Source organism: Pogona vitticeps, chromosome 10 (genome assembly GCF_051106095.1).
Source record: "Pogona vitticeps strain Pit_001003342236 chromosome 10, PviZW2.1, whole genome shotgun sequence".
Taxonomy (NCBI): Eukaryota; Metazoa; Chordata; class Lepidosauria; order Squamata; family Agamidae; genus Pogona; species Pogona vitticeps.
The window spans coordinates 8076362-8094696 of record NC_135792.1 but is presented as its reverse complement, the minus strand read 5'-3'; the positions used below and the strand labels follow the sequence as shown (position 1 = coordinate 8094696).

The 18335-nt window shown below is 44.6% G+C and overlaps 1 protein-coding gene across 1 annotated transcript in view; it reads right to left on the bottom strand.

The window, feature by feature from the left end:
- Positions 1-368: 368 nt before the first annotated feature.
- ATP2C2 (ATPase secretory pathway Ca2+ transporting 2) overlaps positions 369-18335 on the bottom strand; it is a 43575-nt gene continuing 25608 nt past the window's right edge. Inside the window, exons 18-27 of the mRNA XM_072980774.2 lie at positions 17381-17551; positions 15219-15316; positions 15069-15119; positions 13534-13700; positions 12387-12455; positions 12172-12288; positions 4371-4518; positions 2679-2774; positions 1416-1557; positions 369-988 (exon numbers count right to left, since the gene is read on the bottom strand). Coding sequence (XP_072836875.2) covers positions 867-988; positions 1416-1557; positions 2679-2774; positions 4371-4518; positions 12172-12288; positions 12387-12455; positions 13534-13700; positions 15069-15119; positions 15219-15316; positions 17381-17551 — 1181 coding nt within the window. The 3' untranslated portion in view covers positions 369-866. The remainder of the gene's footprint in view (positions 989-1415; positions 1558-2678; positions 2775-4370; positions 4519-12171; positions 12289-12386; positions 12456-13533; positions 13701-15068; positions 15120-15218; positions 15317-17380; positions 17552-18335) is intronic.

Here is an 18335-nt window from a genome sequence, read left to right as displayed (position 1 = left end):
AGGGTGTTTTTCAGGCAGTCTTCCAAAGCCTGGAAACAGTTTGTTAAAATATTAAGCCACTCCCTCTAATTCACTGTTGTTAAAAAATGCACCTGTTCTGAGCGCAGAGAGAAAAATAACAATCTAATTTCCAAATAATTTCTTCTTGTAGTTGCCTGTGATCCAGAGAGATATCTGTGCCAACATAATAACAGTAATATTAATTACATTTTTTGTCTTGGGGAATGAAGAATGCCAGACACTTCTAACCTCTGTTTTAGTCTCCCGTGTGTGAAAATGCTGGTTCACGTTCACACAAAACATTTTGTGGGGTATCGGTGTGAACGTGTGTTTCTGATCGTTAGGTCACACGATCTCCTGACAACATGTTTTATTAACAAAAAAGTTTTATTACAACTGAAATAAATAAATGTTGATGGTGCCACGCGTTTGTGTCGCGGTTCCTTTTTGCTTTAAGTTTCTCTTTAAACACAGTATAGAACAAGAGAGGAGTCATGCAGCAGACGACAATGTGGTTTGATGAGAGCTCCGTTGATCTCAGGCTGCTTGACGACTTTCAGTAGTGTATAAAAAGATGAATTAGTCCCGTGTGAATTCCTGGAACTGAGAGTTTCATTTGAAATAGCATTCCAGATTTATGTGGATGGAAACCTAAGGAACAGAAGAAGCTGCCCTACGTTGAGTCCAGCTCATGACCCATCTAGTCCAATATTGCAAACTCTGACTGGCAGCAGCTTTCTAGGGCTTTAGACAGGAGTTTCTCCAGCCCTTCCTGGAGATGGATTGAACCTGAAATCCTTGATATGCAAAGCCCAAGTTCACTGTTGAGCTGCACCTAAGACTATAGGAACCTTCATTCTTCTAAGTCACACATCTTGCAGCTGGATGTGGTCTGCCTTTGATCGGAGGCAGCAATATCTTTCGCACAATTTGACCAGTTCTGAGAGGATGAAAACGGAAGATGCCAGGCCGGTGAGGAACAACAAGTCTATCAAGGAAGGAAAGCAGGGGGGGGAATTACTATTGTAGATGATTACACAAATGGGAATCAAAATTTTCTCACCCACCCAAAATGTCACTTTTTTGCCATCAAGAGGAAACTTTCCAGTTTTTTTAAAAAGAATTTTTTAAAGAGAGAGAGAGAGAGAGAAAAAAAAACTCTTGACCCTTAGTGGCCAGAAACATTTTTTGAAAAAAATTATGGGGCAGAACTTTTTTAAGGTCTTTTTTAAAAGGGCAAAATATTTTTGGAGTGGTTGAGATGTCCTTCAGAGGCTTTGGAAAACTGCCCACCCCAGAACTGATTAATCCCTCTTGATAATCTAACTTTCCCCCCCTACAGCACTATATGCTACAAACAAATAAATAGATATATCCCCTCCCCACCCATCAGAATATCTAGTTATCAGACTTACCTAATGCTCCTAAATTCTCCGTCTGGAAGATCTTCTGTAGAGGAGGAATGTAAATTACAGCCATCTGGCCCAAAATGGAACCCAGCACGGAATATAAGAACATGTGGTTTCGGAAAAGGCCAATTTCTAATATCAATTTTGTCTAAAGGGAGAGAAAACAAAACAAGGATTCTTGGGGCAGCCAGGAAGTGATCTGACGTTCTATCGGTGTTTCTCGTGGATCCAGTTTGTCCCTCCTTAAAACAACCTCAGAGAGAAACAATGCTTTAAACTGCCTCATAGTTCCTTTAAAAACAAGTGAAATGAGTACTTGGTCAATAGCCAATCTTGGAAAAGGTATTATTAGGTGTGTTTTTTTTTCACCACGTGGTGGTGGGGGGGGGCGGATGAAAGCTTCTATGAGCTGCACTGGACTAAAGTTACTATTTCAAAACAGTGAGACTGCAGTACATGGGCTGTTTAGCATCCTGGCTGAGCAATTCTGTCTATTCAAAAAAAAAAGAAGAAGAAGGATTCCCACCCCCACCACAAATAAATGGAATTTCGGTGCATAGCCTTCCTTATCATACCAAATCTCCAGAAGAAAATTCCCCATTCCAATCGGTCTGTTTGCTCCCTTTAGAGAAGGACAGCTTCAAGATGCTCGTTCTAGATGCAATTTGATCTGAGGAAAAAGGGCTACACCTCTCTCTCTCTCTCACACACACACACACACACACACACACACACACACAGAGAGAGAGAGCGAGAGAGCGAGAGCGAGAGAGAGAGAGATGCTAATCATTTTCCTATTCTGCTGTTATCTTTAAGGTAGTGGTTTGGAAGCAGACACGGTATATGCCTTCACATGTTCAGCGCATTGTTTGATCCTATGCTTCAAGAAAATTAAAAGCAGGAATTCAGACATGGCATGGTCAAAAGACAGCTCTCTGTCCACAAGATATAAAAACATGAGTTTCATTTTAATCGCATCTTGAGTATGTTCATAACGATAATAAATAATCGTCCACCATCAAGCCAATTCTGACTTATGGTGACTTTTTTCCAGGGTTTTCTAGGTAGAGAATAATCAGAAGTGGTTTCCCATTCCTTTCTTTCAGGGGTGCCCTGGGACTGTACAGCTTGCCCAGGGCAACCCAGGCTGGCTCTTCTGAGATGCGCAGTGGGGAATTGAACTCCCAACCCAGCCACTGAGCTCTCCAGCCAGCTATCTAGCCTCTTAAAGCAGATTTTCCTCTGGGTTAGTAGCCACCCCTCTCTCACCTGGGAGCGGCACGTCAAAGCATTGAAAAGGTCAAAGAACACAAAGCAAGTGAATGTCATTGTCGTGGTCCGTGGGGTTACACCACTTTCCGGAATCTGTAAAACATGTAGGCAAAAAATTCATTTGCAAGAAAAGTGAGAGAGAAAGAAAAACAGCCAGGATGTTGGGAGCATGTGCGAAATCAAGCTTTCTCGTCTCACAATGAACCTTTTGTTTATAAAGTCACCGTCACCTTGAAATTTAATCTTGCTTCTTCTCAAGGAAAGATTAGAAGCCCAGCACCATATAATCCAGATGGCTTTAAATCTATCCTTGGTGATGGATAGAGCTGCAGGAACATTTGCTCAAAGTAAAAACCAGGACAGCTGTGAAACAGACAGAGGGGCATTTGCTGTGAAGGTAAACCCTACCTACTGTAGTATTGTGGTTTCCATCAACACAGCTGGGTTAAATTCCTGGAAACAGCTCAGTGTTGGTGATATAACCCACGGCCTTCCTTCAGCATAATAGTTTTCCAAAGCAAAATAGTTGATATTTGTAGATGCATACGTTTAAAACCATATACTTGTGACTATGGTTTTAAAACCATAGCCTTTCAACCTCCATAAGTGCTAAATCGTTTTAATTAAAAGATTTATTGTTTACTGGAACTAAAAGAACTATACTTCTGGGCTCAAGAGACAAAAACTTATTGTCCTTAATTCAAAAGATCTTGTGCTCTGTGGATGACCAATTTTATTTTATTTTAAATTCCCCCCCCCCGACCTTCCTTTTTTTGGATACATAGGTAAGGTAAAGTTTCCCCTTGTCCAGTCATATCCGACTCTAGGGTGCGGTGCTCATCCCTGTTTCCAAGCCGTAGAGCCAGCCTTTTGTCCGAATACAGTTTCCGTGGTCACGTGGCCAGCGTGACTAGACACTGAATGCCGTTACCTTCCCACAGTGGTGGCACCTATCTATCTACTTGCATTTTTACATGCTTTCGAACTGCTAGGTTGGCAGGAGCTGGGAGAAGCGCCGGGAGGTGGAAACTCACTCCGTCATGTGGATTCGATCTTACAATGGCTGGTCTTCTGACCCTGCAGCACAGAGGCTTCTGCAGTTTAACCCACAGTGCCACCATGTCCCTAATTTGGATATATGGCCCACTGTATATTTTGGAGCAAAGCACTAGAATTAGAAAAATCCCAAATTCCAAACTGAATCTACCTACTTTATTCATTCATTCATTCATTTCCCACCTTTTTCCTTAAGAAGGACCCAATATGGCTCACATCATTAAAAGACCACACTGAAAACTAAAGATCACGAGTATACAAATACTTGAAAGGATCAAACGAATACAACAAGAGATGGGCACGAACTGCTGGTTCGTTTCCTGGCTGAACAGGGATTTGGGCACTTCCCAGCCCTGCCTCCTCTAGTCGATGCCCACTCAGAGGCAGTGCCTGGAGGAGGCGGGGCAGGGAAGATGTCCACTGCCTCTGAGTGGGCATCGGCCAGAGGAGGCGGGGCTTTGAAGAGCCAAACACCTGTTCAGCCAGGAAATTGGCACAAATGGCTGAACTGGTGCTTCATGCCCTTCTCTAAATATCAAAGTGTTCAGGCTCCCTCCCCCACTCATTTATTTGTTTGTTTGTTTGGTAAGTGAAGTTTATTCCAGATTATGCTTTATTATCTATCTTCCTCACCTCCTTCCAGAAGATAAACATGGTTCCACTGATGATAATGGTGGCTGACATTAAGATCTTCAACACCAGGGACTTGCTAAGAATCGTATCCGTGAGGCTCCTCGGAGGTTGCTTGATGGCATCTCTGTCCACTGGTTCAACGCCCAAGCTGTTCACCCAGAAGAAGACATTTGGTGGTTATCAGAGCACTATCCTCACCAGCCAACATGGCCACAGGCCAGCTAAACCAACCTTGGGCCGGCTGAAGCTGTACTGAAACCATACCCCCTGGCAGCCTAAGTATGGTGGGAATAATTTAGGATTATCCTATTTCCGATCTAACTTTGTCCCAACATGCTGGCAGTGTTCCTGGACGGAAAAGGCTTTCAATCTAGCAGAACCCCAACATCTTCACACCCCACATTTCTCCTGCTCCATCTTTTTCTTTTGGTGGTGTTGGGTTTTCCACCAGCAGTTCTTGGCCACCAGAGCAGTTATTTTGTCAGATTGCTTTGTCAGCAACATAACAGCACTGATGTTACCTGTCTGTCATGGGTTTGGAGGGAAAGTTCCATCCTATGGGGAGTGGAAGGCGGGACATCAGGAGGAGGGGCTGTACTGTATAAATATGTGATGCCTGTGTGGTGAAAGGAGATGCTGAGACAGACGCTGAGAGACACTGGGTTGTGACGAAGCAGCAGCTGGGAAGAAGAAGCTGTTGTGGGAGTCAGTGTGTCAGACAGGGTACTACTGTGTGTCAGAGTACCAACCTGATAGGTTCAGGTGTCTGTTGGTTAGCCAGAACTGATAGGTTCAGGGTCTGTGCTTTAAGTTAAGGGTTCTGGGTGAACCAAACTGTATGCTTGTATGAGTGAGAATAAGCCACGTTACTTTATCCTATTCACCTGATTGTTTATTTTCCCTGTGTGTATTTAAATAAACCTTATTCTTTTTATTGTTTGAAAATCCATCCCTGGTCTGTGTGACTTTTTATAGGGAATGGTTGGTGGCAGCTTAGTGTAACTGTGTGCCATATCCCAGTAGGTCTGGGTTTGTCACATTGATTGGTGTCCAGCGTGTGGGATACGACTGGTCCAGTTGTCCAGCGGTCCAGCAAAGCCTTGGCAAGTGTGCCCAGAGCAAGGGGGGTCTAGTCAGGGACAGTCTGAGGCGCGTAGGTAATCTTCTAGGTGTACCTCACGGGGAGGTGCGCTAGTAGAACGTGCCAACTGGGGAGACTTAGATTAAGGTGCTCTGAGGCAGCCTAGTTTTGGCGGGAAAACGCTGAGGCAAAACTGCGTAGCAACAGCGAGCTAGCTTGCCAGCTGAGAGGCCCAGCAGAGGGGGGTAGGCTCTGACTCGATACTGTTGCAAGTTAGTGCTGAAGAACAGCAGCAATCTCTAGGGAGAGCTGGTTCTGAGGCAAAAAGGAAAAAAAGTGGTCGTTTTATTCTGAGGCTTGACTTTTTAAAGCAGCCTGTTCTGAGGGGGGATTATGCCCTTGACTCGAAGCCAGATGGCCGAAATGAGTGAAGTGAAAGACCCCCAGATTGACCAAGGTTCTGAGGATGAATTTGGCTCAGTGCAAGGTGACAGCACAGGAGAGCAGAACCCAGAACTCAGAAAAATACTCATAGCCCAACAGCATGAACTGAGGGTGAGGGAAATGGAGGAAAGATTAGAGAGAGAAAGAAGGGAGGAAAGGGAAAGGCAATTTGAAATGGAGCAAAGGGAAAGAGAGAAACAGAGACAATTTGAATTGGCATTGGAGAGAGAGAAAATGGCGTTTGAATTAAGAAAACTGGAACTGATGAACCAGAACAATAATAATAATAGGGATTCTGAGGGAGGCCAACTGTCTAAAGCTGACCTGAAGAAATTCCCTGTGTACCACAAGGGAGATTGTCCTGAGGTGTTCTTTTCCTTAGTGGAAAGAGCGTTTGTGGACTTCTCAGTGAGGGAAACTGAGAAGATGACCATCATGCGGTCTTTAATCAGTGGTAGCCTGGCTGAGGTTTATGCCGAGATGCCTGAGGAACTGATGAAAGATTTTGCAGAGTTTAAAAAACTGGTGTTTGCCAGACATGGGATAAATGCAGAGCAGCTGAGACAAAGATTCAGGTCCCTCACTAAAAAACCAGAACAGACTTTTACCCAAGTGGGGGCCCAATTGGTGAGGCTGCTTGAGAAATGGCTATCGCAGGAAGGGACAGAGACCTATGAGCAGCTTAAAGACTTGATAGCACTGGAACAGTTCTATTCAATCCTGCAGGGGGAATTGAAATTCCAGGTGAGGGAAAGGAAACCGAAATCTGTGGCAGCAGCCGCAGAGATCGCAGATTTTATTTCCCAAATAAGAAAGCCCTTGGGTGAGGGGAAATCTGTAGGTAAACCCAAAGAAACCTACAGCAAGTACTCTCAGGGACCAGGGAAAAGCCAGCAAGCGGGAGGGGCCCATGGTGAAGGGAAGCCCTCAGACATGAAACAAAGACCTCAGATTTTGGAGGGAAAACCAAAACAAGATGAGAGAGAATCAAAATACACCAGAAAATGTTATTTCTGTCAGGGAAAGGGTCATCTAATCTCAGAGTGTCAGAAATTAAAGCAGCTAAAAGGAATGGTGCCTCAGGAGTCTAGTGGAACCAAGCCAAAAGCTGTGTTCTGTGTCCAGAAAGAGCAAGGCTCAGTGTCACAGAGGGAGCCTGTTGCCATGGCTACTCAGTCTGGGACAGCTGCCTCTGCTGATCAGGCTGAGGAAAATGGTCCTCTTATGGAGGTAAAGCGCTGCTTGCTGATAAAAACAGATTCTCAGTTGTTTGAGACAGCCGGGGTGGACGTAGGAATACTTGACCGTCAGTATAGGGGGCTGCGGGACACTTGTTCCCAGGTAACCCTGTGCCATCCAGATATTATTCCTAGGGAGTTTATAATCCCAAATGAGAGCATAAAGGTGGCAGGGATTGAGGGGCAGGTAATCTCTCTGCCAGTAGCAGAGGTACCTGTCAACTTTCAAGGCTGGAGGGGAGATTGGCGGCTAGCGATTTCAGCGACTCTGCCAGCAGCCGTGCTCATGGGAAATGACCTGGCTGAACATGTGAAACGGGTGCTAGTGATTACACGCTCACAAGCCACCACGGGGACAGTTCAGGGGGGTAATGATGAGCCAGAGGAAGCAGAGGGGAGTTCAGAAGCTGTGGTGGAAACCTTAACCACAGACAGCAGATTTGGACAGGAGCAAAAGGCAGACGCCACTCTCCAAAAGTGTTTTGAACAGGTGACTGACGCCCAGCTAACACCTGAAACCCCAGTGAGATTTCTGGAGAAAAAGGGGATTTTATATAGAGAAACCCTGAGAAATATCTCAAAAGGGGGAGATGGGATCAGAAGTCAGCTGGTGGTACCTGAAAAGTATCGCCCCATGATTTTACAAAGGGGTCACTCTGATATGTTTGCTGCGCACTTAGGAGTGAACAAAACACAACAGAGAATCACACAGAATTTCTACTGGCCTGACATAGGGAAGCAGATCAGGGAATTCTGTAAACAATGTGATGTGTGTCAAAGGCAGGGGAATAACCGCGACAGGACCAAAGCAAAGTTGTGCCCTTTGCCTGTGATTGACACTCCGTTCAAATGCATAGGGGTGGATATTGTGGGACCTTTGCCCAAGGCCACAAAGAGGGGGAACAGGTTCATTCTAACAATTGTGGACCATGCCACAAGATATCCTGAAGCCATACCCTTAACTAACATTGAGACTAACACAGTGGCCGATGCTTTGGTGGGGTATATGTCCAGGATGGGATTTGCCTCAGAGATAATCACAGATTTGGGAGCATCGTTCACATCAAAGCTCATGAAACGCTTATGGCAAATCTGTGGAATAAAGCACAAGGAAACCACTGCCTATCATCCTGAAAGTAATGGGTTAACTGAGAAGTTCAATGGGACTCTAATGCGCATGATTAGGGCTTACTTGGCAGAGAATCCAAACAATTGGGACCAGAAGCTGCAATCCCTTTTGTTTGCTTATCGATCAGTGCCACAGGCCAGTACCGGGTTCAGTCCATTTGAACTTCTATTTGGGAGAAGGGTGAAAGGGCCCCTTGATTTGATCAAACAAAATTGGGAGCAGATCACCCAGGATGACCCACAAGACGTTGTAACATACATAGACACCTTGATGAATGACCTAAAGAAAAATCTAGAGCTGGCAGCAGAAAACCTGCAAGCTCAGAAGGTCAGACAGAAAACATGGTATGACCACAAAGCTAGAGAGAGGCACTTTGACCCAGGGGAGGAAGTGCTTTGGCTTAGGCCCTGCAGAGAGAATAAACTGCAGCTCAAATGGGCAGGACCATATAGGGTCATTTCCAAGATGTCAGACCTGAACTACCTAATAGAGCAGGAGGAGAACCAAGCAAGGAGGGTGGTTCATGTGAATGCCCTAAAACCCTACTACAGAGGGGAACAGAGGGTTTTATTCGCGATAAAAGCAGCTGAGAGTGAGGAAGCTGAATTACCCTTCTGGGAGGGTAGAGGGGAAGTAAAATACAACCCAGAGGAGGTAAAGATCAGTCCTGCACTCACCCAAGACCAGCAGCAAGAACTAAAAATGCTGCTTAGTAAATATCAACAGGTGTTTTCCAACAAGCCGGGGATAGTGAAGGGAGTGATGCATCGGATCCACACAGGGGATGCACCCCCGCAGGCAGTATCCCCATACCGAGTAACGGGACCCTATAGGGACAAGGTGCGGAAGGAGCTGGACGAGATGCTGAGGGAGAACATAATCGTCCCATCTTCTAGTCCTTGGTCCTCTCCGATAGTCCTGGTGGACAAGCCTGATGGGAGCATTAGGTTTTGTGTTGATTACAGGAAATTAAACCGTGTAACCACTCCTGATGCCTACCCAATGCCCAGGCTAGACAACCTGATTGAAACCATAGGGGGTTGTCGGTTCATCTCATCATTGGACCTGGTAAAGGGATATTGGCAATTAAGAATTGATCCCAGGGATCAAGAAAAAACTGCCTTTTGCAGCCCTTTTGGTCTCTATGAGTTTCGAGTCCTGAGCTTTGGTCTCAGAAATGCACCAGCCACCTTCCAAAGGCTGATGGACCAGACCTTGGCAGGGCTCAGTGACTTCACAGTGGCCTACATCGACGACATAGGGATCTTCAGTAATACCTGGGAAGATCACCTGATACACCTGGAGTTAGTGCTGCAGAGGTTAAGTGCAGCAGGGCTAACAGTAAAGGCCAGCAAGTGTCAGCTGGGTAGCCCAGAAATAAAATACTTGGGTCACATGGTAGGGGGAGGAATGATAAAACCCCTGGAGGCCAAAATAGAAGCTGTTCGTGATTGGCCTAGACCCAACACCAAGAAAAAAGTCAAATCATTTCTTGGGTTGGTGGGCTACTACAGAAAGTTCATCCCGAGGTTTAGCGAGATTGCGGCTCCGCTGACCGATCTGACGAGGAAGAAGGCTGATGACCGCATCCCGTGGACCAGCGACTGTGAGGCGGCGTTCCAGAGGTTGAAGGAGGCGTTAATCAACTATCCTGTCCTGCGTGCTCCAGACTTCGACCGGGAGTTCATCATCTACACCGATGCGTCTAACAGCGGGGTAGGAGCAGTTCTGTGCCAGGAGGATGAGAATGGTGACCAGCATCCAGTGTCCTACCTGAGTAGGAAACTTCAAAAAGGTGAGAGACATTTGGCAACCGTGGAGAAGGAGTGTTTGGCCATAGTCTACGCGATCCAGAAGGCCAAGCCTTACATCTGGGGAAGACATTTTATTCTGTGTACTGACCATTCACCATTGCAATGGTTAAAGACAATGAAAACCCACAATAGCAAACTTATGAGGTGGGCTTTAAACCTACAGGACTATGACTTTGAAGTGAAGGTGGTCAGAGGGTCAGTGAACTGTGTTGCTGACGCCTTATCAAGAAGACCTGAAGATTGAAGACGGCGAAAGAACATGGACTATGTGTATATAATGATGACAAAAAGTAAAATGTACCTGTTTTTGAATTGGTTTGTATGAATAAAGGTAAATGGATGTAATGTTAATGGTAAATGTTTAAATGCATAATTGCTATGTTTAACTTAGAATGTAAGTATAAGTAAGTATTATATGGTATTGAATGTATAACTGTTGTTGTGTATTTTATACAGGTTGTTTTTTGGTGAAAAGCACCTTAGCTTTCCCCCTACAAAACAACTTATAAAGAGGGGAGGTGTTACATAACAGCACTGATGTTACCTGTCTGTCATGGGTTTGGAGGGAAAGTTCCATCCTATGGGGAGTGGAAGGCGGGACATCAGGAGGAGGGGCTGTACTGTATAAATATGTGATGCCTGTGTGGTGAAAGGAGATGCTGAGACAGACGCTGAGAGACACTGGGTTGTGACGAAGCAGCAGCTGGGAAGAAGAAGCTGTTGTGGGAGTCAGTGTGTCAGACAGGGTACTACTGTGTGTCAGAGTACCAACCTGATAGGTTCAGGTGTCTGTTGGTTAGCCAGAACTGATAGGTTCAGGGTCTGTGCTTTAAGTTAAGGGTTCTGGGTGAACCAAACTGTATGCTTGTATGAGTGAGAATAAGCCACGTTACTTTATCCTATTCACCTGATTGTTTATTTTCCCTGTGTGTATTTAAATAAACCTTATTCTTTTTATTGTTTGAAAATCCATCCCTGGTCTGTGTGACTTTTTATAGGGAATGGTTGGTGGCAGCTTAGTGTAACTGTGTGCCATATCCCAGTAGGTCTGGGTTTTCCACCAGCAGTTCTTGGCCACCAGAGCAGTTATTTTGTCAGATTGCTTTGTCAGCAACTCTGAGATCAGCTGGCAAAATCAAGAGAGAGAGAGAGACTTGTGTTTCCATAAGCAGCTTTAGACTAATCCAAAACCCTTACAGCTGTCACTGAAGGGTTGAGTTGGAGACTTTTTAGTAGCACCGATTCATGTGGCTTGACTGGGCATGCTTAAAATGTTTCTAAGCAGATCCGTTTAATTTGAAGACGGCTTGTATTCTTGGTTGCAAACCACAATGTATTGAGTAGCAGCCGTAAACCAATTCTTGCACATGCAGATTTGCAAACTGCTCCAATCTAAACAGTTTAGCTCCATGCAGGAGGTGCTTTGTTGTGATGTAGCAAACACATTGGGCAATATACAGTAGACCCTCGACTTACAGACGGCTTGACTTACAGACTTTTCGAGTTACAGACTTCTCTGGCTGCAAAATCTAGGTTCGACTTGCAGCCAGAGAATCGACCTACAGACCAGAAAAAAACAAAAATGGAACAAAAATGGAACAAAAACGGCCAGTTACGGGATTAATCGGTTTTCAATGATTGTAGGTCAATGGAGACTCGACCTACAGACTTTTCGACCTGCAGCCACCATTCCAATACGGATTAATTCTGTAAGTAGAGGGTCCACTGTAGAGGTAGGTGTTCTCTTGTGCAAATTTTTATGACTCTCAAAGGGCATTTTTGTGTCTTTCAAAGAGCCTTCACGTTAAAAAATATATAATATCTTTTGTGGTTGAAAAAGCCCTATTTCTACTCAGGAACAGCTTTTATTTTATACTGGGGAGTCCCCAAGGGTCTCCAAAAGAGAAGAGGGTGGAGATAAAGAGTGAGGGAGACAGGCCAAAGGCATCCATTTCCAATCCTGTTATGGCCCACACAAATCTGGGGCACTAATTTACCCCCCAAAAAATGCCTGCCATCCTCCAGAATTCATGCCCTGAACCTTAACTTCCAGCATCATCCGTGCGGTTCTTTTCCCTCTGCATCCCCACCTCACCTTTGAGCTGGAGGGCCATCCATGATAATATTGATCCATAAAATCTGCATTGCGTTGAGCGGATTTGGCAAATTGAATACTGTTGACAGGGCGATTAAACTGAGAGCCGAGATGCTCCTGCCAAGAAAGAAACAAGAGACGAAACTAAATCCTCAGGGAGACCCTGGGGTCCGCACAACAGCTCATTTCTATGGGTCAAGCCACAAACAACTTACGTGCTGAGCTGAAATCGAACAAAATTTTTAATGTTGTAAAAGATTCCTTTTCCCTCCTCAATTGCATTCCTGTTGGGAAAGAAAAAAAGAATAACACATTTTTTAAAGCAGTACATAAACATCTATGCCTCACTGGTAACACCCAGGTCCTGCAAAAGCTCTGGATTCGTGGAAGAAGGGGTTCCTAGTGCCTCTGTTGACAAAACAGCCAGGCTGCTAAAATTAAAAAAAGGCAAAAATGAGAAAGGACTTTTCCTTCCTGCCACTGTTAAAAGTAAGTCTTGATAATAATTGCACACCATCAAGTCAGTTCTTATGGTGACCTTTTTCAGGGTTTCCCAGGTAGAGAATACTCAGAAGTGGTTTACCCCCTTCATTGGGATTGTTCAGCTTGCCCAAGGCTACACAGGCTGGCTCTACTTGCAGGAGGCACAGTGGGGAATTGAACCCCCAACCTCTACAGCCAGAGACCTAATCCACTGAGCTATGCAGACAGCTGTTCAAGATAAGACTCACTGGAGAATATTGGAGAATTCTTCTGCCTCCCTGGGAACATTCAATGACATTGCACCCTCCTCTCCCTCAGTTTCTCTGCTCACAAATAGGATGGACATCTTCAAGGGTACTAACCAAGTACCCTTTCCTTTGGGACACTTTGAACCAGAACTAGGGGCTCCTTGGGGGAGGGGCTGAAGGATTTTGGGATCTGTGGTCCAAAGTGACTCACTTTTTCACACTTGACTTACAAGATTGTCTGCACAAACATAACCACAACTTGTTCAGGTTCTTCTATCTTTATCTTGCTTCCACAATTACTAGGGATTCAGCATCCCACATCATGAGTAAGGTGCTAAGGGGTGTCATTGGAGATGCCAGTTTCAGAAACCTTTCAGGTGAGCTGTACAGCTTCCTGCAACAGTTCTGCATATTATTACTCTTGGAGTTTCATTTGCAACCTCGCATGCTGTTTAGAAAATATGTGGCTGGGAGGGACCTTTCTGGGCTGTCAATCTATCCGGCGTGAACCAATTGTTCCTTCCAGCCTTTGCCATCAGAGAGAGCCCGCCTCTTTTCTCTGTGTCTCTTTCCCTCTCTTTCGTCTGTTGGAAGTAGTTGGCATATGAAATTCCACCAAAGTGCCACCTACATGATTGTTGAGAAGTCATCATCCACAAGAATCATGCTTGCTGCCTCTTTGCTGACATCCGTGCCTGCCCGTCCCATTGCAACGCCAATATCAGCAGATTTCAGAGCGACTGCGTCGTTCACTCCATCTCCAGTCATCCCCACGATGGCGCCTGCCTGCTGCAAGGCCTTAAAAAGTGACAGATGAAGGCAAACATCAGTGCCGAAGGAGATCAAGTAGGTAATAACTTGGCTTCTGGGGTGTGTGTGTGAAAAATGGGTAGATGTACTTCACAAGAAGAAAAGCCCAGCATATAGGCTTTAACTTTACAAACAGGATGCATTATAATTAGGAATGCAATTTTGAGATCCTAATAACTGAAAGCTTGAGGTTTTAAAAGTTGGGAATATTAGCTATTTTAACTGAAACCATACTGCAGCTGCAGTTGGTTAAGAAACAGAGCCCCAATTAGATATTATTTTGTTCTTGTAGTCAGTGTTGAGGACGCCTTTTCAATAAAGGCAATCAGCAAGCTAAAACTCATTGTAACACAGGTGACACATATGCTCATACTGCTGTAAAAGTCCAGGGCTAGCCAATCAAAACACCCATATGTTACCACAATAATGTTGGGGCAACCAATTAAGGCACTCACATTTTTGTGTGGGTGCAATGATCTTGGGCTAGCCAATTAGGGCACATGCATTTATTTCTGTTGTTTTGATAGTGCTAGGACAACCAATCAGGACACACACTTTTTTAAAAATGTTGCTGCTCTAATAATAGGTGAGCCAATCAGAACAATTTATTTAGTGTTCCTGCAGCTCTCCTGGGCAGTCGGTCAGAGCTGTTGCCTGCAGTCATCTCAAAACAAACAAAGAAAATCTAGAACACTTCCGCAATCATTGCAAGGCAAGGGCAGAGTGACACATTAGCAAATCACCTGAATGTCAAAGACTATAGCGAGTGGAAGCCTGCTAAATTTGTTAACTGATTGAGCAAATTTCAATCAAGAAAAATGGGGCCCACCAAAATCAACCTTAGTTTTGACCCATTTAAAGGAAAAGAAAGCAGGGGAGAGAATTAAAGGGGAGAATTACAGATAATTTCAGTGTATCCTTGCTACCACGTTATCAGTAGTTGTCTGTCCAGGGAAAAACAACAAGGAACTAGGCGTTTCTGGTGGCTGTGTGATGCTCGCTCTAGTGTGGCTCCTGGAAGAAGATGCCATTTTGAACATCACAAGGGAATCGGGGATACAGATGCTCTATGATTTGCGACCGCCATTTCTTATATTCTTTCATTGAAAACTGCTAGGCACAGAAATTTTCAGTTCCCTTAATTGCAAACTAAAGAACTAGCAGAGGATTATTCCAAGAATAAGTTGCAAGACAGGAGGATCCACAGAAGAAAAAAAAGCAATCCTAATGGAAGGACAATTTGCAGGAAGTGAGCAAATCAAAAGCGGAGGAGCAGCCGCCATGGAGAAGAACTGAGTCTAGTTGCTCCAGAAAAAGACAGGAGGGCGTCACCACTTGGGGGGTCAGTACAGATACCTTTATGATTTTAAGTTTGTGTTTTGGACTTGTTCGGAAGAAGATGGAAACCTGGATGATGAGGAGAAAAAACACATCTATGTGAGGCGCCTGCTGTTTTTAAAGAAGAGCCACACACCATGCGTTCGCAACCCTTTCTAGCGCCATTACATTTTGGACCGTCGAGGGCAGCGCTGACTCGGTGATGTTCTCCAGTTCCTCCCCAGACATAGTTTTCATTTTCCTGTTGCAAAGACCGATATTTTGTCCTGAAAAAAAGAGAACAAAACAAAGCACAATTGTGTGTTTGATTGTTTGTTACCTATATCCCCACCTTTCCTCCAACAAACCCAAGATAATGTTCATGGCTGTCCTCCTCTCCATTTAATTCTTCCAACAACCACCCAGATCAGAATAGGTCAAGATCAACCACTGTGTTTTCATGGCTCTGTAGGGGTGAGAACCCAGATTTACCAAAAGCCATCCTGTACTCTAACCCACACACTACAGTGCTTTTATGTTATGGTTGATTATCTCAACCTTGGCACATATGTCAGATGACGAAGACCTTCTGTTGACTCCGCAAGAAGAATTGCTATTGAACTATGTCCTATGAGGAATGGTTTGAAACAAGTGGATATTAGAGATGGGCATGAAAAGCTGGTTCCTCGGTTCGTGCTGGTTTGTCCTTCAGATAAAAAGGTGTCCCAGCCCCGCTTCCTCCGGTGGTCATCCACTCAAAGGCAGTACCCCAGCTTCCCTGTGCCACTGTCTCCTGGCACTGCCTCTGAGTTGACACCCTCCAGAGGAGGTGGATCTGGGAATTGCCAAACACCTGTTAGTCCATAGGATGGATTGCCAGTTCGTGCCCATCTCTAGTGGATGTGTTTTACCTAGAGAAAAGGAAATTAAGGGATGTAATCAAGGAAGGATCGTGTCCGATTGCACCAGAAAGGGTGACTTTGCTAGGAACAATCTCCCTTAAAAGCAATCCTTCTGTCTGCTGGGGAATTGTTCCAGACCAACCCCCCCCCAACCCCCAAATAGAAGTCCTACAGCTGCATCAAAAAGGTCCAGATCTGGCACAGATCTGGGTCAGGGTGGAGCGCTATTGACCTTATGGTGTGTGATTGCCAGGAAAGAGATTACAGCAGGCTGTGCAACAAATGATATAACTAGTGAGTCATTTCTCTGTCTGACCACACAATCCACACCATGCTTGTCTTGTACAAATCTAAAGGGCCATCTGTGCAGAAGGTGGGGCCCAGGGCTGGACTCTTCTGCGAAGCATGATTTGATATTTGTGGATTGGATGAGCAGTGGAGAGGGATGATTGGCTTGTAGCTATATCCTGCTTGAACAACATAAAGTCAACATGATTTATGGACTGGAGACTGAACCACATTGTTAGTCCCATGTAGGTACACTGACTGGATTAATAAAAATTAAACAGGTATTAATTTGTCCATTTCTCATTGACTGTAGTTCTACTTTAGCTGAGACCACCATTTTCATCTAGACCAGTGGCTCTCAACCTTGAATTCCCAAATGTTCTTAGACTACAATTCCCAGAAACCTTGGCCAGCACAGCTAGTGGTGAAGGATTCTGGGAGTTTTAGTCCAAGAATATCAGGGGATTCAAGGTTGAGAGTTTGTCTAGACTTTGTCTCCCCCGCCCTTTTCCTAGCCCACTTGATTTTTGTAGTATTTTATTGGTTGGGAGGATTCAAAGCTCCAGGGAGCTTAAACATATTGGTGTGGCTTTTTGGTTGGTCTAATAAACATATTGTGGCTGCAGTATGGATTCTGGAAGCTTTTCTGATTGCCAACAAAGCTGTCTCTGATCTTTGTTTTACACCTTGACGATGTATTGTTTAATTAGAGAAAGGCAGGTGAGAACTGGAAGTACTGTTTCAAAATCTTGTGGTTCCCCAAAATCAGAAATGCAGTGCAAGAAATCTAGCCAAGAGCATATACTGTATCTGAGATACAAAACACACAGTGTGTAATGGTTTTGAGTGTTGCATGAATGCTCAGGAGACCTTTGTTCAAATTCTCAGTTGGTCCTGAAACTCACTGGTTGACCTTGGGACCGTCACATTCTCTGGATGGCTGTTGTAAAGATAAAGTATAGAGGGCAAAAGCCTTCTATGCCATTTTGAACTCACTTGGAGGAAAAGTGGTATACAAATGTAAAACATTAAATATCGTTAAAAGGAGTATTATAACAAAGTGAAAGACATCGTAAAAATGGCATGATGTTCCATACAATCTATTCTAGTGGGTTCTGCCACTCTAAAGAGAAGATTATAGATGTCTTGTATTTTGCTCACCAACCGCCAAAGCTGTTTCCAATGCATCTCCAGTTATCATTTTCACCGATACCCCTGATTCAATGAGGACTTGAACGGCTTCCTTCACTCCATGCCTTGGAGGGTCAATGATTCCAACTAGACCTAAAAATGTGAGCCTCCCAAGTTCAGGTCCAAAAGCCAGTGCGAGCACTAGGAAGGCAGAGAAAAACAGAAAATGACAACCAGCCAAGTTATTTTCCAGTTTAGACGACTACATTGTGTTCTGCAATCTTGCCATGTTTTGATGTCCTCCATCATCTATGCAGTCTGCCCCAAATAAATATATATTTTTGAAAAAGGTTTGGCCTCTAGAGGGCACAAGTTCAGTTATTTTAAAAAAACTATTTTTAAAAATAATATTTGGGTTATTGGGGGGGGGTTGTTGTAGCTAATGCAGCCCTCCAAAGTCCATAGATGGGGTATTTGTGGCTCCAAACCTCTAAAAGCTACCCACTCTCATCCTATACGAGCCCGCCAATAACTTATGATACCCATCAGAGGCCCTGCTGCACCATGTCGGTGAGAACATGGAACAGGGCCTTTTCTATTGCCGTACTCAACGTCTTTTCTACAGAGCTGAGCAGAAGGCAGTTATATAGGTTCCATAAGGTCATCCGAGTCTGGTTAATATGGGTTAAGGATGCAGATAAGGCAGGACAAGGCAACAGGACTGTTCTCTAACATTCTGTTGCCCGAGATGAAGGAAAGGTAGCGCCTGTTTCCATAGGTTTGCAGAAGCAAACTCTATGAGCAGGTCAATATGGCTTTAACACAAGCAATGGGGCAGCTGCCTCCATTGCACTTGAGCGGAGCAGCAGATAGTCCACATCACATACTTCACTCTCTTTCCCTGTGCCCAATCCACACCAGCTACTACCTGTGGCCACTGCTTCCCTTTGCCTCATTATAGGGCCGGCCACGCAAAGCGAGACAT